The sequence below is a fragment of the Eublepharis macularius genome, chromosome 7, assembly GCF_028583425.1.
Source record: "Eublepharis macularius isolate TG4126 chromosome 7, MPM_Emac_v1.0, whole genome shotgun sequence".
NCBI classification, from domain to species: domain Eukaryota; kingdom Metazoa; phylum Chordata; class Lepidosauria; order Squamata; family Eublepharidae; genus Eublepharis; species Eublepharis macularius.
In genome coordinates this window covers 143,751,551-143,774,913 of record NC_072796.1, presented here as the reverse complement: position 1 = coordinate 143,774,913, position 23,363 = coordinate 143,751,551, and the positions used below count along the sequence as shown (strand labels likewise).

General features: G+C 56.3%; 1 protein-coding gene and 1 long non-coding RNA gene across 2 annotated transcripts in view; both read right to left on the bottom strand.

Moving 5' to 3' along the window:
• Window positions 1-462: 462 nt before the first annotated feature.
• Window positions 463-3,196, bottom strand: LOC129333752 (uncharacterized). Its single transcript, XR_008597448.1, has 3 exons — window positions 2,381-3,196; window positions 1,119-1,210; window positions 463-765 (listed from the first exon to the last, which is right to left on the bottom strand). It is a non-coding gene; the product is annotated as an uncharacterized LOC129333752 (long non-coding RNA).
• A 197-nt stretch (window positions 3,197-3,393) lies between these two features.
• OPLAH (5-oxoprolinase, ATP-hydrolysing) overlaps window positions 3,394-23,363 on the bottom strand; it is a 30,395-nt gene continuing 10,425 nt past the window's right edge. Inside the window, exons 6-26 of the mRNA XM_054984575.1 lie at window positions 21,064-21,229; window positions 20,763-20,901; window positions 20,257-20,324; window positions 19,923-20,176; window positions 18,894-19,006; window positions 18,065-18,235; window positions 17,770-17,907; window positions 17,530-17,668; window positions 15,849-15,961; window positions 15,523-15,674; window positions 15,267-15,427; window positions 14,717-14,818; window positions 14,216-14,390; window positions 12,326-12,510; window positions 9,022-9,168; window positions 8,704-8,838; window positions 8,170-8,319; window positions 6,954-7,111; window positions 6,336-6,496; window positions 5,257-5,354; window positions 3,394-5,167 (exon numbers count right to left, since the gene is read on the bottom strand). Of these exons, the coding sequence (XP_054840550.1) occupies window positions 5,012-5,167; window positions 5,257-5,354; window positions 6,336-6,496; window positions 6,954-7,111; window positions 8,170-8,319; window positions 8,704-8,838; window positions 9,022-9,168; window positions 12,326-12,510; window positions 14,216-14,390; window positions 14,717-14,818; window positions 15,267-15,427; window positions 15,523-15,674; window positions 15,849-15,961; window positions 17,530-17,668; window positions 17,770-17,907; window positions 18,065-18,235; window positions 18,894-19,006; window positions 19,923-20,176; window positions 20,257-20,324; window positions 20,763-20,901; window positions 21,064-21,229 (3,081 nt within the window). The 3' untranslated portion in view covers window positions 3,394-5,011. The remainder of the gene's footprint in view (window positions 5,168-5,256; window positions 5,355-6,335; window positions 6,497-6,953; window positions 7,112-8,169; window positions 8,320-8,703; window positions 8,839-9,021; window positions 9,169-12,325; window positions 12,511-14,215; window positions 14,391-14,716; window positions 14,819-15,266; window positions 15,428-15,522; window positions 15,675-15,848; window positions 15,962-17,529; window positions 17,669-17,769; window positions 17,908-18,064; window positions 18,236-18,893; window positions 19,007-19,922; window positions 20,177-20,256; window positions 20,325-20,762; window positions 20,902-21,063; window positions 21,230-23,363) is intronic.

The window sequence follows — 23,363 nt, the reverse complement described above, 5'->3', positions numbered from 1 at the left end:
GTGACTCATGAAAGGTCATCCCCTACCACAAATTTTGTTAGTCTTCTAGGCACTACTGGACTCTTACTCTTTTCTACTTCCTATTTTATGGGGGGCGGGGGGGGGGGAAGGCACTGTATGCCCTGTAGGCTGGGGGCAGCTGTTAGAACAAAGGAAGAGAAGCACAGAGTTGTGCGATAATCCAATTAGCATTGCTTTCTCTTGCTCAGAGGTGCAGAGGGGGACAGGGCAGCTTAGACACCAAGGGAAGCGACATAAAGAGAAGAAACATTGGCTCCCATGTCCACAGGAATCAGGTGACTGATGGTACATTAGAGACTCACCATTCACTCCCGCACAAGCTTGAGCCAGAGCTCACTCAAACAGATGCGCAAGAGCCTGTGTCAGACTGTGGATGGCGGGATATGGCAGGCAGATCCCCGGATCATTTCAGCCAGACGCAGGTCCTTGGTTAAATGGCTTTTATTCAGGAAATCAGTCTCTTTCCATAGGCACAGGTCCATAGGATTACATGACGTAAAATGCCTACGAGCCTGGCAACTTCTCTTTGAAAGGAGTAAGGCTTAAGGCAGTTACAAGGCAATATACCCAAACAACCCCCTCCCTCCTAAACCACAAGTTCAGAGGCAGTCTGGGAAACATTTTCGGAGTTCACACACTAGGCAGACAAGATACTGAGCAATTCAACACTTCAGGCACCCAAGGTCAGTCCACAAAATGCCAACGGGAGAGATGGCCCGCAGCTCTGCCAGCTGCTGGGCTATGCTGTGAGGAGGAGAAAACGAACGTGGTTTTCCAACAGCTAAGGAATGTACTCATCAGTTACAACATGAAATCGGTTACAATACTGAGGCAACTCGGGACCATAAACGTAATATTGGCATGGATGAATGGGTACAGTCAAACATGACCGCGTCCGAAGCAGCTAAATTTGTGCTTTGCATACACACTGTGATCTAATGAAGAGAGCTTCGACACCCCTGGAACTTCAGCTAAAATAAATATGTTTAAAGTTCTGCCGGTCTCCTGTTTAACTTTGCCAGAACAGACTAGCAGAGCTACCACCCCCACCCTTAGAAGCTTTTAAGACAGCGACTTCAGCGGAGTGGGACGCTTACCAAGACACGAGCCGCCATGTGCCGTGTACGGTGTGTACAGGAATCCAGCACTCTTGCAGCCACAGCCCCTTCCCCAACGATGCAATTTTGACCTGTGTTGGATGGGACAATTTTACAAGTTCAAGTACTGAACATCGAGGGAGGGAGGGGAAGGCTACACGCTCCCCACGCACCCCTCGGTGGCAGAGCATCTGATGGGCGTTCAGGAGGCTCCATGTTCGATCTCTGACAGTTAAAAGGGTCAGGGAGCAGGTGGAGGGAGGGCCTTTCTCTTGCAGGCCCCCTGCCCGCTGTCAGAGGAGACAGAACCGAGCCAGAGAGGGGATTTTCCCCATCTGTAAGTAGACCAGGGAAGCAAATGTGCTTGTGCTCCTGTGCCCAGTCCTGGTGCTGGCGACACAGTGGCTTTCTGCTCTGCTTTGTGCATAAAATGAGGGCTTCCCCCCGCCCCACCACCACTGGATCCTCCAGCCAAGGAAAGGCCTTTGTGCACCATCTCTCCCATGGGGAACCTCCTGGAATTGTATCACAACTACAACCGAGCAGACACACAAACTCAATCACCAGATCCTGCAACAAACCTAGATGCCAACTGGGCTCCCATCAACACTCCAGCGCCATGAGCCCAGAGCCCCGACCCACCCATTCCCCCAACTTAGGCTCCTCCACCTGCTGCTGCTCCAAGGTCAGGTACGCCTCCTGGGGCCAACAAGGCCTTTCCACTGCCTACGCTGGCTGCAGGGCCACCCCAGCTGTCACCAGAGCGGTGCACCAACTGGGCGAGTGAGCTGCTCGGCGGCTGGGAATCAAGGCCTTTCTGGAACAGCCCTTCAGCGCACAGAAGAGCTCGTCTGCGTTGGCCGCGAAGGGGCACGCTGCCACTTAGGGAAGGGCAAATCGAGCCGAACAGCTGATGGCGGTTATTAAATGCCCTCTCCCCACAAAGAGTTGGGGCAAGTAGCCTGTGTAAATGGGCCCCCCTTCTTAAAATCAGAACAAGCGGCTGCCCCCAAAGGGTAGAGTGGATGCCCTGCCGAGCCCCCTCCCATCATCCACAGGGCTAGCTGCAGGGGGCTCAGCCCTCTCTCCTCCGTTTACCAAGTAAGCTCACTCCCCCCCTCATAGTCAATGGAAATAAACTTAGCAGGTACCTGCCTGCAGCTCCCAGCACTGCTTAACAGGCAGCTCTAGCAGCCTGCAGGACGTGCTGAGAAATGGAGCGTGGTAGGGGACGGGGGCCCTGAAAGCAAGGCGACAGTTACCATAAGCAGCGAGTTGACTTCCAGCACTGAAACTGGACATTTCCTTAGACCCCCAGAGACTATCTTGAAGGTAACTGTTCCAAAACACTTCAGCAAAAACGCCTCCTGCTTCCTCCCAGGACCTCTTACAAACTGCAGTGGTGTGGATCTGAGTGTGGAATGAGCTCCGGCCCCCCACCTCCACACCCATGCTGCCCTGACGCCCCCCACCTGTCTTTGAAAGGGCTACTTATTCGCCCAGGAGAAGACAGCCTCTACGCAAGACATTCCTGAGCTTGTTTGCTGTGATTGCAGAATCCCAGCCCTGTTCAGAAGAATAGCTGGGCATATTTGCACACTGCAAAGTACATATTGACAGTGTTGCCAAAGCCCCTTGGACAAGGCAGCCAGAAAACACAAACAAGAGGGACGCCACTTGCCAAGTCTGCGCTAGCTGCCTGGAGGTACCAGACACACCCACACCCACTGTGGGGAACGGGTCAGGAATAGCCTGAGGAGCACTGGGAGAAGGGCTGGAGAAGGCCCGACTCTGTCTCTCGAGGATACAGAAGGGCAGGAGCCAGCACGGCCTGCAGTCTGGGGGAAGCCTCCTTCGCGCACTGAGAATATCCGACCTTCACCCTGGGCTACTTTGGCAGGTGCCGTAATACCACCCTCTTCTCTAATGATACGCAGTGAAGTCCCGAGAGCCGGGCACCACCATCAGCAGCTCCACAGGCGGGCGGCACTTGTTCGATCATCGCCTCTGCCCCGTGCAAATGTGCCTCTGCACCAAAAGGCTCCACCGACCACGCGAGCAGGGAGGTATGTGTTCAAGCTGGCCCCACTCATTTTAAAGGAGCACCCACACACCCACACACACCCCGCCCCCCGGCAGGAAGGGATAGTCCAGGCCAGGGAATTCCAGTGTCCCCCTACAACGCTGCAGGGACCAACGGCCCTTTGCGGTGAAGTTGCAAAAGGGTTTCAAGCCCGCATCTTCATTACTCCCCCCACCCCCAAATTCCAGAGAGCATTTTAAAACTTTCTTTTATTGAGGTTTTGGTACTAACATATGGGTTTTTTATTTAAATCTTCTATTTATTCATGCAAAACAAAAAAAATGCCGGCAAATCTATACATAGGCTTCTATAAAAGGTCTCCAAATATCTAAAAAATAAGTTCATATGCAATTGCAGTCTATATGTGATACATTCAAACGTTGATTAAGTTTATAAAGCCCTCAATCCAATCGATTATGGGAAGTGGGCTGGACTTGCCAATGCTGTAGCATAAAGTCTTTCAGCAACTGTAAAGGCACGGAGGGTTAGTTAGTTCCATGAGACAGGCAAGTCGTTTAAAAGTACATAAACATCCTCAAAAGTAAATGAGTATTCTAATATAACATGAGTAATGACTTCCTCCCCAAAGGACTGAATAACTGGACAGGTCCAAAGCACGTGCTTAAGAGACGCATCTTGTACTTACGACGTTTGGTGATACTTCCAGTTCGCTTTACGTAAAAATGGAGAATCTGACTTGTGATGGGGGTGGGGAGCATAAAGCGGCCCCTGTGCACATTGCCTGGTCAAGCGCCTTCTGTCCGTCCTTCCTTCCCTCCCCAGGAGGCAGCATCCAGTGGGGTGGATGGCTGCCCTCTGCCATGGAAGCTGGCACGGGACGGTCTTGGGACGCAGGCCAGCTCTCCTGCCCCACAGGTCAGAGAAGCCTTGCTAACAACAGGCCCAGCAGCCTTCAGGGCAAGGCATGAGCGCAAGCTAGGAATCCCCCACCACCACCACTTCCCAGCCCAAATGACCACAAGCCAGCTCTGAATTGCACATTAAGGTTTTATTCACCCCGAGGACTCGGAAGGGAAGCCATGACTCAGTCCCAAAGAGCCCTCTTCCAGGGAAAAGGAGTGTGCTTTCTACAGGGGAAGTGCCCCCCCCGCCCCCCAGGCAAGGAAGCGCCACGGAGGGAGGGGGACTCCTGCCGCCGCCCCCACAGCCAGGGAAGCCCAGAGCAGTTGGCTGCGTGCCCTGGATGCACCCCCAGCAGGCCTCCTGGCTCAGGAAGCGCCGCGGAGCGTGTCCCGTCTGCAAAGAAGGGAGCCTCCCCAAGACAACGGGGAGAGGAGAGGAGTGCTTAGGCCCGGAGGCTGGAGCAGCAGCCGTCAGGGCAGCCTCAGGGACCCCCATTTAGCAGCTCACAGCGGGGGAAGAAGAGCATCCCCCGGCTACGGAGTCACACGAGGCCCAACTCTCCAAAACTGGCAGCCGAGCACTGCCGTGGAACAGGCCAGGCAGGAGTGAAGCCGGAGGCCCAAGGCAGCGCCAAATGCCTGGAAGCAACGCTGGCCTTGCTACGGTAAGGCCTCCGCTTGCTCAGGCCATTTCCCCCTCCTCGCCCACTACCAGCTCCCGACTCATCCGGGCTTCCAAAGAGAGGACAGCTCTCCCCACTCCAGGACGGGCTGCAGGGAGCAAAGCAGGGGGGGATCAGGGCACCCCCCCCCGCCCACAGTTTAGGCAGAGAGGATGCCCCCCCCCCACTGCTTCCCTCTGGCCAAAGGCTGAATAATATCCACACACAGACAACCCCTTTCTGCCCTCCGTCCCCAAGAGCTGGGGTGGGGCCAGGGGCAGGTCTTCACGCCGTCTCCTGGGCCAGGCGATAGTCACAGAGGCTGCCGCGCTCTGCAAAGTGCCTTGCTCTGGGGGGCGCCCCCTGCCTCTCCTCGGCTTGCACAGCCTCCGTGGGTGGTCCAAAGCCGCCTCCTCCGGGGGTCTGCAGGCTGAAGATGTCCTGAGGGGAGAGGACAGGGCAGTGCTGTGGAGGCCAGCCGGCTCTGTGAAGCGGGGGTGGGGTGGGGGGCGGGGGGCTTGGAGCCTTACCCCGGCATGCACAGTCACGGATGTCTTCCCACCCAGGTTGAGGATCCGGCCATCCTGACGAATCAGCAGGTTCAGCCCTGGGGAGCCGGGTTCCCCACCTGCCCAGGGAGAGAACAAGGGGAGACGCTCAGAGGGCGAGAGCAGCAAGGGGCAGGCGCCCCCCACCAACCGGGCGGCAGAGGGCACAGCCAGCCAGCGTGGGGGAAGCAGTCAGTATCCAGCTGGGATCGGGGAGACCCGAGTTCAAATCTCCATTCTACAATGGAAGCTTGCTGGTGGCCTTGGCCAATCATACTCTTGGCCTTATCTACCTCACAGGGCTCTTGAGAGCAAACACAGAGAAAAGGAAAACAACATCCATGGACCCGAGCTCCTTGGCACAAGGGCAGGATTACCGTCCACCCAATAAAAGAGCTCCTCTCAGACCCTGAGACGCCCCCCCCCCCCCCGCCACTGCTCCTCTGCGTCTCAAGATCCCGTGCAAACTGCTCATCGTGGCTTCCGAGACCCGAAGTGACGGTGCCCCCGTGAGCCCCTCCAGACCCCGAGGAGGGCAGCGGACTCTGCTCCTCTGCTCTCGCGCCTCCCCAGGATGGCTGCCAGGCTGCCTCTCCACCCCTTCCTTCCCCACGGAGCCCTTCAGTCTGCATTCCCAGTCCGCCCAGCTGACCCAAGCAGAAGCCGGGGGGGGGGCTGTTTCTGCTCCCCTCCCTCTCGGTCACGTTGCCAGCCCATCTCCCGGCTGCCACGATGCAAGCTGGGCTGCCCCTGCCACGCCTCCTCTTCAGCCAGACCACACGTGCCTCCCAGCGGCAGGCGAGGGTCTTGCCCAGGCCAGCTCTGACATGCCCCGGACTGAGTGGGCAGCCAGGCACGTGCTCCCCCCACAGAAAGGGGCGCCCTGGGGACAGAGGGCGCCACCGCCCAGCCTTTCCCAGCACGGCCCTTGTGCGGCCTCGAGGGGCCAGGCCAGCACATCCCAGGCCCATAAAGCGCCTCCCCCCAAGCAGGACTTAGCCGTGCTGCCCCCCTCCCCCCCACACCAGGCCCCGAGGGAGGGGAGCGGGAGGAGCCCCTACCTTTCAGCCCGTACGGCCGGAAGGCTCGCCGCTCGCTCAGCACCGACAGGACCACCTCTTCCCGGAACTGCAGCTCCCGCCGGATCCCGTCGCCACCTCGGAATTGCCCAGCGCCCCCCGTGCCTCGGGCCAGTTCAAAACGCTTCAAGATCACAGGATACCTGGCGGGAAGGAGAAGGGGGTCACCACAGCCATGGGGGCCTGACACTCCCCACGTCCTCCCAGGGTGGACCCAGAACTGCATTGGGGGGCCAGGGGGATGCAGCTGCACCACCACGGGGTTGGGGGCTTGACCGCCACGCTTGCCCCCTCATGTCGCTGAGCACCCAGGGCCGCCAGGGTGCACGACACGAGGGTCAACAGCCTGCACCCCACACCAAGGGCCTTTGCAGAGTGAAAAGTGGCACAGATCCATGGCAGAGATGAGGAGGAAAGCGCCCCCTCCGCCCCGCTGCAGGTAACCCAGAGGTGCGCCCCAACCTCCCCCCAGGTGAAGCTCCACTGCAACTCCAGAGACTTGGACTGCTGGCTTGGCCGTCATTTCCCGCTGCCTCCCAGCCCTGCACTCCCCTAGGGGCCAGGGTTCCCCAAGAGAGGCCCTCGCCCACCCGCACCCACCGCTTCTCCAAGATCTCAGGGTCCGTGATGCGCGTGTTGGTCATGTGGGTGTGCACGCCGCTCCTTCCGTGCCAGCCAGGCCCTGCCCCCGAGCCCCCAGCCACCGTCTCATAGTAGCTGACACGCTCGTTGCCAAAGGTGACGTTATTCATGCAGCCCTGCAAGGAGGCGCAAGCGGCGCGGAGGTCAGGGGCCCGACGGCCCAGCCCAGCCTGCCGCAGCAGGGCGGCCAGGAGAGACCCACAAAGGGCGGGAAAGGGGCCCCGACCAGAACATCACAGCCACGGGAGTGATTCGGGTCTTTGCACTGCTCAGAAACAAAAGGAGAGGCACCAGGGAGTGCAGCCAGCACCCAAATCTACTTGGGAAAAACCAACTCTCTAAGGTTGTGGGGTAAAAATGTTCCTCCCCCACCCTGGAATGGGCCGTCTGAAGTCACTCCTGCACCCGTAGCCAGGTCTGGGGTAGAGGAACCCGACAAGGGCAGGAAGAACCAGCGCCACAAGCCTAGGGTGTGCCATGTGATGCCCACAGGGCCAGCCACTCCAAAAGTCTGGAACAAAGAAACCAGGCCCCACGTCACCAGGGAAGGGCACGGCATGGGCCGAGGAACAGGCAAGCGCCCTCTTGGCTCCAGCTCCAGTCAGCCTGACCTGCTGGACGGAGTGGCACCATTCCAGCTCCTCCCCCCCCCCCCCCGGGTTAAAGAAAACCCCACCCCACCCCTCCTGTATCGCGGGGGGCAGAGGGACAGGCAGGGGCCGTGAGAGAGGAGTCTGGGTTGGTCTTGGGAAACAATCGCCTCCTTTTGTTCTCTGTCTTGGGAACATCCAGACATTTATTTAGTCCATGAAGAGACAATGAATTGCAGTGGGAGAAGTGTTTTAGGCGGGCAGCCATGCTGGTCTGCAGTGGAACAGCAGGGCTTGATTCCAGGGGCACCTCAGAGACCAAAAAGGTTTCCAGGGTGTAAGCTTTCCAGAGTCACAGCTCCCTTCTTCAGACACAAGTAGGAATTCTTTTATTTGTAATGATAGATCTATAATTACAAATAATTTACAAACGTATAAATAATTTCTCTGCCTGGGCCTTTTTTCTTGGCCGCAGAGATCTCTTTGCACATCGTGAAGCCAGGCAGAAAGCCAAGCCGGTATATCTGTGTGACTCTCCTGACCCCCAAAGCTTTGCCCTGCGCCTGCCCACTGCCCGTCCTCACCTGAGACGCTGCGCATGCCCCGAAGGCTCGGAGGATCACATCGACCACCCGCTGGGAGGTCAGCACGTTGCCCCCCACCACAGCGGCGTCTAGGGAGGGGTCCAGGATGGAGCCCTTGGGGACGACAGCCCTCACCGGAGCCAGGCAGCCCTACGAGGGAAAGGGCAAGAGAAACACCAGCTGCCTGCCGGGGTACGCAGATGCCCGGCAGCCCCGCGCCTGAGATGGGACTGTCCTTTCACTGGGACTGCCCCCCCCAAATGGTTCCAGGACCCCAGCATTGGCTGCATCAACAGAAGAGGCCCAGAGTTCTCTCTCTGCCACTCCAAGAGGCCAGGACCTGTGCCCCCCCCGCCCCCCTGCCCTTTGAAAGAGAATGGCGTAATTCCCCAAGGTGGAGAGGGCCGCAGACTGCAGTCTGGCCGCTTCGTTTTTTTAGTCTTCCCCTCGCCATTCAGGCCAGGCTGGAATCTCACGGCTTCCCTATAGCAGCCGTTGTCAGGCCGACCCGTGCCCCCCCCCAGCTCCGCTCACCTGGTTGAGTGGTATGTCCTGCCCCACCATGCAGCGCAAGCAGTAGATCAGGGCTGACAGGGTGACGGCCCGGGGTGCGTTGCAGTTCCCATGGACCTCATGGCCAGACCCCGTGAAATCAAAGACGGCCTTGCCCTGTGTGGCGGTGGGGGGTACAGAGGAGACACTGAGATCGACAACATCCCCCCCCCCCCCGGGCTCCTATTCCAAACGGGATGCAAGCAGCACCACGCATTTTGAGCCGGGGGGGGGAGACAGACCCCTCCGCTCGCACTTTTTGCACACTAGGCCCAGAACCGCCAAGTCCCCCCTGCACACCTCCTTGGGGTCCACGGCCACCTCTAGGCGGATGGGGGAGCCATCGTCCATGAAGTCCTCTGCCTCCACCAGCAAGGGCTGCCCCGCCTCTCCCTGGCGCCTGGAAAAGTCCCGCAGCATCTCCTGAACTGCCACTTCTGCGTTGGCCTGGGGGCAGGAGAGGAGAGCTGGAGAGGTGCGGCAGCGCACCAGGAGGTAGGTCTTTGGGGGTGGCGCACACAGCAAAAGAATCCGTTGGGGGCTGATGGGGGGTGCCGGCTTCCATTCAAGGAGCTGCTCCTTACCCATAAACACCCAAACCCTAACTTCTGCCCCACATGCAGGCCAAGAGAGGAACTCTGCAAGAAGAATGCCCCTTTCCCAAATCTGGATACGGCCGTGCAAAGAAGCACTTTGGCTACCGCCCAGCAGGGGGCCACCAGGTGGAGGTGCAGCTGCAACACAGCCCACCTAACCTGTAGCGGGTGGGGGGGGGTGGGGGTGTGTGCAAGCACACACACGGACACACAGAATCACTCTGCATGTTGCTTCCCCCTCAACCAGATGATGTTGAAGGGAAAGACAGGGCCCCCGGAAGGAATAAACCCCCCCCCTCGTAAAAACCCTGATGGGAGGGGCCTGGCCAGTCAGAGGAGGCGGGGCTGGCCCTGGAAGGCCAAGGGCTTGAAAGAGGCCCCCGATTTGATGCACGGCCCGTCAAAGTTGAGCTGGGAGCTCAGGAAGCAGCAGCTGGGCAGGAAGGCTATCGGGGCTCCTAGGCCTCAGGAGGAGAGGGTGGCGAGTGGAGCCGAGACTCCCTTCCACCCCAGGACATCTTGGCCTGGCAAGAACAGGCTGCAGGTCAGCAGGTGCAACCAGTTAAGGCGCCTGCTCATTCCATTCCCAGGCTGGCAAGCCAGAACCGGGCCTGGGAGAACTTACGAGCCCGAACCGAAGTGCTCAGGCCAGGCATGTACATGTGGCTTGTCCTACACAGTTTTTGCTTTGAACAAATTTTTATTCCTTCTCATTTTTTCTTACTGAAAGCCACTGACTTCTAAGCAGCCAGAGAACCAGCCCCTCTGAAAGCGGGGAAGAAGGAGCAGCTACTCCGAGGAGGCCCAGAACGGGAGCGGTTCTCTCAGATGCAGGGCGGTCGCAAGAGGCCTTCCGAAGTAACCTCAGTTTGGGAAGGCAGGTCAAATTGCTCAAACTAACAGAAAGGGTCCCTGAGCAGGCCGGAGCCTGGGGGTGGGCTCAGGCCCCAAGCAGCACTCCCTGTATTTTCACGTGCCCTAATGCCAAGTAAGTAACTGAGCCCTGATCGGTTCTTCACCTGGTGGGCCGATGCCCTCCTCAGACCTCAAGAAGCCTCATTGTCTCTAGGCAGAACTCTCAGCTTTACCTTTCAGCCATTGCTGACCATCAGCAACGTGAGAGAGAGCTTCTCCGCTCCAGGCCACTCTACCAGGATGTAGGGTTGCCAGGTCCAGATAGGGAAACTTCTGGAGATTTGGGTGTGTGTGTGTGTGTGTGTGTGGAGCCTGGAGAGGGCAGGGTTTGGGGAGGGGAGTGGCCTCAGAATGGTATAATGCCATAGAGTCCACCCTCCAAAGCCGCCATTTTCTCCAGGGGAACTGATCTCTGTCACCTGGAGATCAGCTGTAATTCCAGGAGATCTCCAGCCACCACCTGGAGGCTGGCAACCCTAGCAGGATGTCTAGAGTTGACTGGCATGGATGGACTCTTTGCTAAGACTTTGGTAAGACCAGCCAGCCTCAGAACTAAGTCAGAGAATGCTTAGACAGTTAGCCCCTGCAGTATTTTAGGCAGCCAGAAGTTATTGAGAAAAGCAAGCCTTTGTTTGTTCTCATGCTTTGCCTAAATGCCGCTTAAGAACGATTCCTACAAACAATATTCCAACACGCTACCCTCAGTATCAACTACAGTATCAACCGAGTATCAACCGAGAGAAATAGTCTCATTAAAGAAATAAAGATAGCAACTGAATTCCTAAATTCAATTTGTGTAGTGGTTAAGAGCACTGGGACTCTAATCTGGAGAACCGGGTCTGACTCCCCACTCCTCCACTTGTAGCCAGCTGGGTGATCTTGGGTCAGTCACAGCTCTCTCAGAGCTCTCTCAGCCCCACCCACCTCACAGGGTGTTTGTTGTTGTGGGGATAATAATGACATACTTTGTAAACTGCTGAGGGGGTGTTAAGTCATCCTGAAGGATGGTATATAAATCGAATGCTGTTGTTGTTGTTATTATTATTATTAAAGGAAGACTGCAACTATATTATAATACATCCCATGCCCTTCGCTTACTTATTTACTTCATTTACAGCCCATCTTTCGCACTGAGATTCAAAGGCAGATTACAAAATATAAAAATAATTCAATCAAACAGCATAAGACACCCAGTAAACAATACAGTAAGACTAGGATTACCGAACTGGATAACAACGCAAGCAACCCAAAAACCCTGTTCAAGGCATGACACCCCGTAATATGGAAAGTGGGCGATGAGAGTGGAAAAGCACTGATTTTACTGCATTGCCTTCTACCCTTGTAATCTGTTTTTGGCATGATGGTATGTCATACTTTAGGCAGTTCCTTGTTTGCATGGCTTTCCAATTCTGTCTCCCTTGTCCGACTGCACTGTTCACTGGGTACTTTAAACTGTCTGATTGAACTGTTTATTTTTCGCTTTCTTGGTGCGAGAGACAAGCTATAAGTGAAGTAAATAAATTAATAAAATTATTTTAGGCTTAAGGCTATGGCCATTAAAGCCATACCATTAAAGGAATAAAATTACTGTTTTCTAATATATACCAGAAACGAGCACGACCAGCAGCAACACTTCAAAATCCTACAAGAAGAATGTATTGTCCTTGGTACAACGGGGCACCTTCAGTACAGGGATGTGCTCGGAGGGTGCTGACTACAGGGCACCACTCTCTGCCTGTCTTAGCCGAGGCGCCTCTCTCTGCCTAAAGGCCAGCACAGCCACTCATCTCAGGAGCGAAGAAGCCACCTTCTTCTTCCACATGCTGATGATCTGCTCACGAGAAGGCATTCCACTTGGGAGCAAAAGGGGGTCAGAAAGAAATGATTCTGGTTCCTGTTGATGATGAGGGATATTGCAATGTGTGCTACTTTTCACTTAATCTTTGAACAGGATGCTGGAGATGACATTCTAAATGAGAAGCACCTCTTCACGAAACAAAGACTACGTCCTATGCTGGGAACTGACTGACACTGACACACACACCCACACCCACACCCACACCCATACCCACCAGGCACTGGCCCCTCCTTACCTGGATGTGAGCCATGTAGGCCTGCACCACCTCCAACCCATAGTGACCAATCAGCTCATTCACCAAGTGGATCCCCTTCTGATTGGCTGCCACCTGAGCACGTAGGTCAGAGAGATTGTCCTGGAGACTGCGCGTGCCGCTACTGCCAGGAATAAGCCCCGGAGCCATCAGCGCCTTGGTGACCTCTGCAAGAGATGGAAGGGGGCATGGAAGTCCTTTGACTACAGATCCCAGAATGCACTATTCCAACATCAACCTAGTACCTGCCACATGGAACAATGAAGGCGGGGGGGGGAGGGGGGAGGCTGAATTACAGGTAAGACACGTTGTCCGAGGAGTTCTGAAGGCCGGACCTTCAGCTGTAACAGACTGATTTATCTATACCTCATTAGAGTTTCTGAACTGACCAGTATGGAAAATTTATTTCCCCAAACCTGGACAGCCCCAGGGTTTCAGATCATGTCGTAAGAACATAAGAGAAGCCATGTTGGATCAGGCCAATGGCCCCTCCAGTCCAACACTCTGTCTCACACAGTGGCCAAAAAACCCAGGTGTCCTCAGCAGGTCTGCCAGTGGGGAAGGGACACTAGAAGCCCTCCCACTGATTGCCCGCCCCCAACACCAAGAATACAGAGCCTCACTGCCCTAGACAGAGAGTTCCATCTAGACCTTGTGGCTAATAGCCACTGATGGACCTCTGCTCCATATCTTTATCCAATCCCCTCTTGAAGCTGTCTATGCTTGAAGCTGCCACCACCTCCTGAGGCAGTGAATTCCATGTGTTAATCACCCTTTGGGTGAAGAAGTACTTCCTTTTATCCATTCTAACCCAACTGCTCAGCAATTTCATTGAGTGCCCACAAGTTCTTGTATTATCAGAAAGGGAGAAAAATACTTCTTTCTCTACCTTCTCTATCCCATGCATAATCTTGTCAACCTCTATCATGTCACCCCTCAGTCATCGTTTCTCCAAGCTAGAGAGTCCCAAGCGCTTTAACCTTTCTTCATAGGGGAAGTATTCCATCCCTTTAATCATTCTAGTTGCCCTTTTCTGCACTTTTCCAGGGCTATCATATCTTTTTTGAGGTGTGGTGACCAGAATTGTACATAGTATTCCAGATGAATACTGAAAACAAGGTCTCTTCTGAGAACCTGCTTCTCAGTAAAAATTATTTTAAGTGGGTTCTTCTTGTTTTGACCTTCCTAGAGTTTAAATCTTTGTTTTCTATTGAAATAAACTCTAAACCTTTTAATTAAGCAAGAGACTAGAATACAAAGGCATATTAAAATGAATCCAATTATGCGTGCAATAAAAGTTGAATCTCTTAACGTTTTTCAATCAAGACTACAAATGAATTAAAATCAGATCACACACAGTCTACTATGAAATGCACTGCAATTTCATAACACACAGAGACACATACATTTCTCATGTAAAATGTTCTGAGTGAGGCTTCCTTCTTCAAAATCCTAGTTTCTTATTTTGGTGACATCCTCCTATACTAAATGACATTTTGTTATCTCCAAAGAACTCTCTAATGTTTTTTACATGTGACAATAATATACAAGTGAATAGTCTTAAATTTAGCCGATCTTCATGTTTTTAATCATGTGACATTTTGATAAAGCCAGCTTACGATACCACGGCATGCCTGCACAGATAAGATTCTATAAATCTTTGAAGACATAGAAAAAACTACTACAAACTAGATTAAGAGATTATACTTAAGTCTTCTGTAGCAACTAAAAAATCATTTATCTACTCCTTTCCAAATACTTGTAATTGGCTGTCAAAGATAAAAGACTATCTGTATTTTCTCACAACTGGCTTATGAACTGCATTAAAGGTCATACAAAGTTTACTAAAAATCCATCTATGCAAGTACCCACCCTCCTCTTGGAAGACTCCATCCTTGACTAGCTTGAAGGAAATGAAGACGGCCCCCTCCTCCTGCAAGGAGTGTGAGTGGGGGGGCATCGAGCCAGGAGTGATGCCCCCAATGTCCGCATGGTGCCCCCGGCTGGCCACAAAGAACACGGGCCTGGGCTCTCCCGGCCAAAACACCTGCCACAAAAGACACAGAATGGCTGAGCAGGTTGCCCACCAGGTCCTTATGATAAGGGCACATGCAGTGCCTATGGAGCAACTGGCCAAGACCCGGGGGAGCACACGCCCTCCACACCCCGAGGTGCACAGCTACAGCCCTTGCTGGAGGCTGGCGGCTCTGCCTCCACCACAGGAAAAGCAGGAGACGCCATGCCGGAGCACCAAGTCGGCCCCAAGCCGGGCTCATCTTTCTCCAGAACGCAGCCTCTAAACTGCTGAACAGAGAACTGCCTTGGCCACCTACAGCTGCTGACCTGCCCATCCCCGCCCCCCCCCCCCCGTACCGGAGTGATGACCGTCAGATCCGGCAGGTGGCTGCCACCGGCACACGGGTGGTTGCTCAGGATCACGTCCCCCTCATGGAGGTCTGAGCCCAGGCTCCGGATCTGGAAAGACACCAAGGAGGAAGAGCCCTGAGAAGCCGGAAGGCACCACGCAGGAGGTTGCCAAGCGAAGCCCAGAGCTGAAAGGGCCAGAAAGCCACTGGGCCAGCCTCTCCCCCACGCAGAAGGCCACACGATCCGGGCTCCTGCCTGCTGGAAGCAGGGGGCACTGCCGGAAGTGGGCCCGCAGGGGACAAGCTTCCATCCCGCAAGCCTGGAAACCAAGGCCCCCCCCCACACTCCACCCCGGAACTCACTGGCTGCTCCCATCCCCGAGGACTGGGCCCTGTTCACCCACCAGGATTCCTAGGACCAGCCCGCCCCCCGCCCCCCCCCCCACTGCTGCACAGATGCGGGAACCCAAAGTCCCGCCCCCGCCTGGGGAGATGAACGGAGCAAGTCAGCCGTGACCCAAGGAGGCAGGGAGCGGGGAGCGTGCTGGACTCCCTACCTGAAACTGCACGGTTTCTTGCATGGCCCCCAAATGGACTGGGATGTGAGGGGCATTGGACACCAGCCCCCCATCCGGCCCAAAGAGGGCACAGGAGAAGTCCAGTCGCTCCTTGATGTTGGTAGAGATGGCTGTGCGCTGCAGGATGCGTCCCATCTGCTCTGTTACGGGAGACAGGACCACTGGATGAGCCCCACCCTGGCACAGGCAGGCGTACACCACGGTCGGCTCTCCCTTCCTTGGAAGCTGCGCTCACCTGCAATGCTCATGAAGCGGTGGGAGAAGATGGACAGCTGGATGGGGTCAGCCTCGGGGCCAACGGGACGTACCACCCCAGATCCCACTGTGATGCAGATGTCACCAAGGCGGGTCACGACCGCAGTGCAGCCCGGCTCAACCAGGATGGTGCTGGGGGCACAGGAGGAGCAGGCCTACTCTCTCTCTGGAGCCATCGCTGTCCCACTCCCCACCTCCCCCCTGTAGCTCCTCCTTGGAAAGGCAACCATCTGCCTGCAGCACAGCGGCAGAGCTCAGGGCGTGGCCCAGGAGAGGAGGAGCCACAGCCAGGGAGCCCCTCCTCACCTGTTCTGATCGATAAGGATACTGGGGCCCGGGATGCGGTGGCCCCAGGAGAGCTGCGCCAGCAGGTAGATGTTGGTGTCCTGGTAGCCACCTTCAAAATAACAGCGAGCCACCTGGGAAGCAGAGGCAGACAAAAGGAAACACCTCTTTACTCAATGAGTAATTAATCTGCGGAATTCGCTGCCAGCGGATGCCGTGATGGCCACGGGCAGGGACTGCTTTAAAAGGGTGCTAGAGGGGTTCGTGGAGGATAGGGCCACCAGTGGCTACGCACAGCAAAGGTCACGGTAAAGACTGGATGGCTGCCACGTGGGAAGGAAAGTTGGCATTTTCCTGCTACAGAGCAGCTGTTTTCTCTGACCCTGCTCCCATCTGCTCCCGCTGCCGCCAGCGGGCTTGTGTTTTTTTTAAAAATCAGCAACAGTACATCAAAATGTTTATTGGGTTCTCTGAATTCCCAGTTCCCATATCTGTTTGGTGTAGTGGTTAAGAGCGTGGGACTCTAATCTGGAGAGCCGGGTTTGATTCCCCACTCCTCCGCTTGAAGCCAGCTGGGTGACCATGGCTCAATCACAGCTCTCTCAGAGCTCTCTCAGCCCCACCCACCTCACAGGGTGTTTGTTATTGTGGGGATAATAATAACACATTTGCTCTGAGTGAGTGTTAAGTTGTCCTGAAGGGCAGTATATAAATCGAATGTTATTAGTACTATTATTGAAAAGTAAATCTGCTGTTGTGGAGATACAAGGGGGAAAGCTGTTATGCATAATTACAACAACCTATTGATATGACAACATTCAAGTTCCGATGTAATCAAAAACTAAAAATGCTTTGAGCTGAATCCTCGAAATATGTTATTAAATATTTTACCCAGTAATTATAAAAACACACAGTGAACTTTTTCAATACGTGGTGACGGCAGCGGGAGTAGTATACGCAGCAAAATGCAAGACAGAAGCTTGCCCAGACGTGGCTGTGTGCATGAACAAATTGCATGAAGAGGCACCTACGGCCAATTTAACTTCCTGTATACATAACAGAACAATCTTAGAATTTCAGAAAAATAACGACTTTTTTGACTACGTAGCTGAAAATTAAGAAAAACTAAGAATAGCTATTATTAAAGTAGACCAACTGTAAAATTAACATTTTCAAACCTTGATTCTAAATGTCGAAGAGTGTGTAAGGGGACGGAGAGGAGAAAGAGTTTTGTTGTCGTATAATAGGCAGCTATATATTCTGCTTTTATTGTTTTATGTATTGTTATGTATCCTGCTTATATTATTTTATCCATTGTTTATTGTCTTTGTTGTTTATTGTTTTTCTTTACTTTCAAATAAAATTTTAAAAAATGAACAGCTCCACCAGCCCAGGAGAGCGGGGAGGGGAGGTGCTGGGGCCCCGGGGCAGAGACGCCTGCTGAGCGGAAGCCCCACAGCCGCTGCCGCGCTTTACCAGCAGCTGCACCGGCAACGGAGAAGCCAAGCCAGCCCCTCCCCCCGCAGAAACCACCTGCCGCTTCACGGCCTCCCCTGCTCGCCATTTCTCAGATGGCTGATTGCACCCCACCCACCCCCCAATCAAGAGGGAGGGGCCACGACACGCTGCTGTGGATCCCTTGGGGCCAGATTGGGGCAGGGGCACCCTTTCCAACAAGGGCCGGGGTGGGTGGGGGGCTCACCTTCTCCACGCGTGCAGCTGCTTCACTGGCAGGGACCGGTTCTTCTGGGCCCGGCCCAGTTGTAGCCGTGCCCCTCACCCTGACGTCATCCACCAGGATGGCTCGGCTGGGGATGGTGAAGCCAAACTCCTGCCAGTATCTGATGAGGCCAGCAGCAGGAGACAGTTATGTCAATAAGCTGGGAGGAGGGGCACTCCCAAGCCCCAGTGGCAGGCTGCAGGAGGGAGGGGCGGCACGCACCTGGCAGCGAAGGAAGCGCCAAAGTTGCCGGAGCGGCAGGAGGTGGGAGTGGCCGGGTAGCCCTTAGCCGAGCACATGAGTGCACAGTCCGTTCGCTCGTAGCGCAGGTGAAGGAAGGCCTCCGTGCTGATCTGGGACCTGTTGGGAGAGCGGGAGAGGGTAGGGTCTTCCGGCCAGGCCCTTGGCCTAATCGCAAAGGCAGCCAAGGGGCCTGCCGCCCACACAGGCAGTGCCGGGGCCCCTGGGCACCTCAGGCTGTGGGGGCCCCTGGTCACCCCACAGGAGCTCCCCCTACCGGGTGAAGCCCTGGGCCTCCAGAGCTCGGACACACTCCTCTGCCAGGGCTGCGATGCGTTCATCCAGCTGGGCGTAGGCCTCGGGGGCGTAGGGCAGGGCGCAGGGCTCCTGGGCTTCGTGCACCACGTCGGCCAGAGCCAGTCCATAGGCCGATAGGATCCCGCTGTACCTGCGCCAAAGAAGAGGAGGGGTGTGCCGTGCCTTCTGGGCCTGGGACTCAATCTTCCCTCTGGGGCACCTTGGGAGGAAAAGGGCTGTAGTGGTTCTAGCACCCGGCCCAGTGAAGCGCCTCCCAGCCCCGCCTTATCCTCAGGCTTCCTGGAAAAAGAATTAAACTGACATGCAAGATCCCGCCCCCTTCTCCCCAGCCCTGGACACCCCCAGTGGGTGGAGGACTCTGGCTTGGGTTTTGCAGGGAAAATGCCCACTATGCTCACCATTGTCCCCTAAGAGGTTCAGAATAAAACCGCTGCTTGCCTATCAGGATAACCTGGACGATTGATGACTCTGGTTTGCAACGGTTTGGGACCTTCCAAATGGGTCAGAGAAAGCCAGGCTGGGAGGGCAAGAGCTTCGGCTGGAAAGCACTTTGCACGCTCCCCGAGGCTCAGGGATTCCATAATGGCAACTCGTCGCCCAACAACAACGCACCGCAGTTGACATCTCTGATCAGTTCTCGGGCAGCGGGACATTCAGTTTGTTCTAAGCACAGGAAGCGTTACCCTTTGCCAGGAACACATTTGAGCCAGGGAGAGGGGGCAGAGCACGGCTCCAGCTCCTGCCTGTGGCCCAGGGTTCCAGCTTCAGCCCCGCTCCCCCAGACATACTTGTGGATGAAGACTTTGCTCATGCCCAAGGTCCGAGCAATGGCACAGGCGTGCTGCCCCCCAGCGCCGCCAAAGCAGGCGAGCACGTGATGCGACGTATCGTGGCCCCGTGCCTGCCGAGGCAAAGGGAGGGAAACCGTCAGGGCAAAACCCAGGCAGGGCAGCTCCTCCCACCCTCGGCACCCCATGCGCCCGCCGGGCCCGGGCTAGCTCAACGCCTGGCTTAGGATGCCATCACCGCTACACTCACCACAACCGCCACGGCACGGCCTGGACCGGACGCCCATGCCGGGTGCCAGAACCAGGGCCCAGAAGGCAAAGGCAAGGCCCGCTCTGCCCGTTGTCCACCTCGGCCCTGGTCCCCCCTTCCACTCTCACGGGGCCTCCTGGGCAGCTCCAGCCTTCCCCTTGTTGGGGGAAGGTCAAACAAAATGACCCGCTGGCAGAAGGCAGGACAGAGGGAGGCAGGAGGTCCCCCAGGGGAGTTCCAAGGTTTCGGGGCCACGACCGAGAAGGCCCCTCTCCGGGCTGCCACCTCTCCTGCCTCTGTCAACTCCTTCTGGAATATTCCCTCCCCCTCGGGCTTTCAAATCACCAGAAGACGTTGCAGGAATTTCCCTGCACTTGGCGGAAGAGCAGGCCAAAGGGGGTCCTCAGCAGCCCCTCTCTTGCTTCTCCCCCTGCCCCACCATGTGGCAGCTGCATTCAGACCACTGCAGACACCAGGGACCACCGAAAAATCACCCAGTTTGGGAAGGGGGCACTTGCAGAGCCAAGACAGCTCACCGGCCCATCAAGCTCCATACGACCCACTCCGACGGGCAGAGAAAGACCTTTCCCACCACCTGTTCCCTAAGAATCTTGCTGGAGATGCCAAGGACTGAACCTGGTGCCCCCAACATACCGGGCATGCGCTTTAACACTGGGCCACAGCCTTTGGCGGCCAAGCCGGGGCCACCTCTTTTGGTGCTCCGGCCTGCTGGGGACAATGGAGAGAGACCAACCAAGGGGGCCAGTGGAACCCCCTACCTGCGTCAAGGCCCGGATAGGCCTGCACATGGCTTCGTTGGCCACTCGGATGAAGCCCATGGCCACCTCCTCTACACTGAGGGCTGAGCAGGGCCCCAAGAAGGCGTTGATGTTGGCAGCGAGCTCCTGAAAGGCATGCAGGGTGGCGTCCCGTGAGAGCGGTTGGTCTTCATGTGGCCCAAAGATACAAGGAAAATATTCGGGCAGAAGACGGCCCAGGCACAGGTTGGCATCTGTCACAGTCAGAGGCCCTCCTGAAAAACCACACAGCAGAGGTTAGGCACTCAGCACCCCCCGCCACCCCCCGCCACCCCCCGTAATTTGGGTGCCTCACCCTTCCGGTAGCACGTGGGGCCAGGATGGGCCCCTGCAGACTCCGGGCCAACGACAAAGAGTCCCGACCTGCATGGGGAAAAGAGGGAGGCAGCTGACTGCCAGGGCAAGAGGAACAGGAGGGGCCGAGCACAGGACACGCCCCGCAACCAGGGCTCAGTGGAAAGGACCCAACGGCAGCTGCCTTTACAGAGCACCGGGGGGCTTTATTATGGATCGTTATTTCTACAGCGCCCAGGAGGGAAAGGTGCCCTGAATGGCTCTTGGGAAGCTGGGACAGGCCTGTGCCACGTGTCATCTCTGTGCCCAGAAGTCTCTGGGGGCCCAAAGCCAGGTGCTTCGGGCACAGCCCCCTTGCCAAGAACTCAGGCAGGGTCAGAAGCCTTGTGCAGGCTAGCTAGCTAGAAAAGCCAGGGGGCAGGCGTGGTGCAGAGCACATCCCAGCAAGACGGGACAGAAAGCGACAGGCGAATCCACGTCACAGCGAAATGGGGACGCCCAGCTCACCTGAAGAAGAGCTGCGAGCCGCCTCCTGCTGCCACGGTGTTGATGTCGAGCTGTGGGGCCTGGATGCTGATGCCGGCCGTGGTGGCCTCAAAGACATGTTCATACTCCCCCGCGTAGCGGCTCACGTCCGTGGACGTGCCTGCAGGAGACGACCGGTGACTCGCGCTGCAGGGTGTGGAAGCCACAGGCCTGGTCCCCTGCAGCCCCCAGCTCCCCCACCTGGCATGGGAACATACCAGCCCTGCTCTGCTCCCTTTTTACCCTGCCAGGCAAGAAAGCCTCTTCCAGGCCACTCTCTCACCTCCCATGTCAAAGCCGATGACGGGCTGCCCGTCCTCCCTGCGGTAGGTAGCGACCGCGTAGCCCACAACTCCGCCTGCTGGCCCCGAGAGGATGGCGCGAGACCCACTGAAGGCGTCCATGGGGGTGAGGCCACCGTCGGAGCGCATGAACAAGACAGGCACGCCCTGTGGGAGGGGAGGCGCAGGGACAAGGTCAGGCCGGGGCCAACTGCCCAGCCGAAGGTTCTCGCTCCTTTCCCCTGGCAACACTCACATCACATGCCTGGCTGGAGTCCTGCACAAGGTGCGCCCGCAGGGCTCTCAAGAAAGCTCTCTGGGAGGTGGTGGCAGAGGGGGAGGCCCGGCCGATCTGCCTCACAAGCAGGGGGAGCCCCGGCCCCGTGGGGGAAAGGGCAGCACGCAGGTCTCTTAAACGCCTAGCACTGCTCTGAGCAATTGTTTGTTCCACGAAGCAATTCCCAATAATTAGCCTATTAATGAATATGCAGAATGGGTGGACTCTTTTTAATTGCTATTCTTCTTTAGAGTTCATTACAGGGCTGAATCCACATTACCTCGGCGTGGCCTGGTGTTGCACTAAATGTTTGCTACACACCCGGAAGTATAGCATCTTTGAAGCATGATTTCTGAATCATGCTAGAAAGATGCTACACTTTAGCGAACATTTAGTGCAACACCGGGACGCGCCGAGGTAATGTGGATTCAGCCCAGGTCTTGGCCTCACTTTAGCACAGGTGCAGCCATACCAAGTGGGGAAAGGAGAACAGGTTTAGGGGCGAGCACAGAATTCAGGGCCCCCTGCCGCTGGCACGCCGGCTCCCCCCACCCCACCCCCCATTTGCAGAAGCAGAACAGGGAGAGGAGAGGAGGACGGGGGGGGGGGGGCGGGCAACAGAAGGATTCTGCAAACAGCCTCCCTGGGATTCTTTCTCAAGGGCAGGGGATAAACATTTTGTCCAGGAAATGATACTAACAAGTGGGTTCACCTGTTCGGTGTGGCCGAGCTAGCTAGTCTTGTAGAGGCCGGTCACCACCCCTCAAAGGACCCTTCGTCCCAGGACTGTGTTGAGGACACGAGGAGGGGACCGAATGCTGCCCTGAGCTTCGTGCGGGGGGGGGGGGGGGGAGACAGGATCCCATTGAGACGAAGCGTTTTTTTTAAAACCCGGGGTCTTCCCAGTCCCCTGGAGCGCCTTCAAGCAAGACCTGCTCCGGGAGGGCTTCCGATACCGTCAGTTGTGGTTTCCTTCCAGACCACCTTCCCGGGCTGGGATTGGGAGCCGCCGTCCAGCCGTGGCTCCAAGGCTCCCTGAAGAGCAGATTCCAGAAGGGGGTGCTGGGGGGCGTTGCTCAGACAGACCCACGGCCTTTGGGGTCCCACAAGGTCCCACCCCACCCCCGTGCCTTCTGTAAGAAGCTACTGGGTGAGGTCATCCAGAGACTGGGCTGGGTTGTCACTGATGGACGGACGGACGGACGACCCTCCGCTCTCGCTCGCTCTTCCAGTTGATCCTGGGGAGGCTGCAGAATCTCTGGACTGGTGCCGGGGGGGGGGCAGTTTTGTGTGGGGGGGGGGGGGCGGATGCAAGTGGAACTTAAAAGCGAGACGACAGTGCTACTGGTGAGCGGGAAGTCTAACCCAGGATATAAGGTGCCCCCCGTTCTAGATGGACCGTGTAGAGCAGGCCCTGGTTACAGCTAGATTAGATTACTACCACGTGCCTTAGACGGGGCTGCCCTCGGCAGCCGAACTCGAGCAGCGGCAGCTGTGAAGAAAATGTGCCTCCTGGGCCAACGGCTGCCTGGAAAGCGGCTCCTGAGGCTGGAAGGAGGAGCTCTGAAACAGCCCCTTGGAGCAGAGCAAGAGCCCTTGGTATCCCGCAAGGGCACGACAGCCAGTGTGGGCCAGTGGTCAGAACGCTGGGCTAGCATCTGTAAGACCCCGGTTCAAGTCCCCACTCCGCCATGGAAGCCTGTGGAGCGGCCTCCGGCCGGTCACACTTTCAGCCTAACCCACCTCACAGGGTTGTTGTGAAAACAAAATGGGAGGATAGAAGAATGATATGAGCCACTTCGGTTCCCCCTGCCCCCCACTGAGGAGAAAGGCGGGTATAAATGAAGCAAGTCCATAAGCAAATAATCTGCCTGGAGGCTGGAATCTTATCAGCAATCTTGCAAGGGTCCAAGCAGCTTGGATGGTCACCAGAGACAGACCCACTTCCTGGGAAGGGCTGCAGTGGGGCTGCTAGGGCCACCAGCGACCCATAGGGGACTTTCGTCTGCTTTAGCTGGGCGTTTT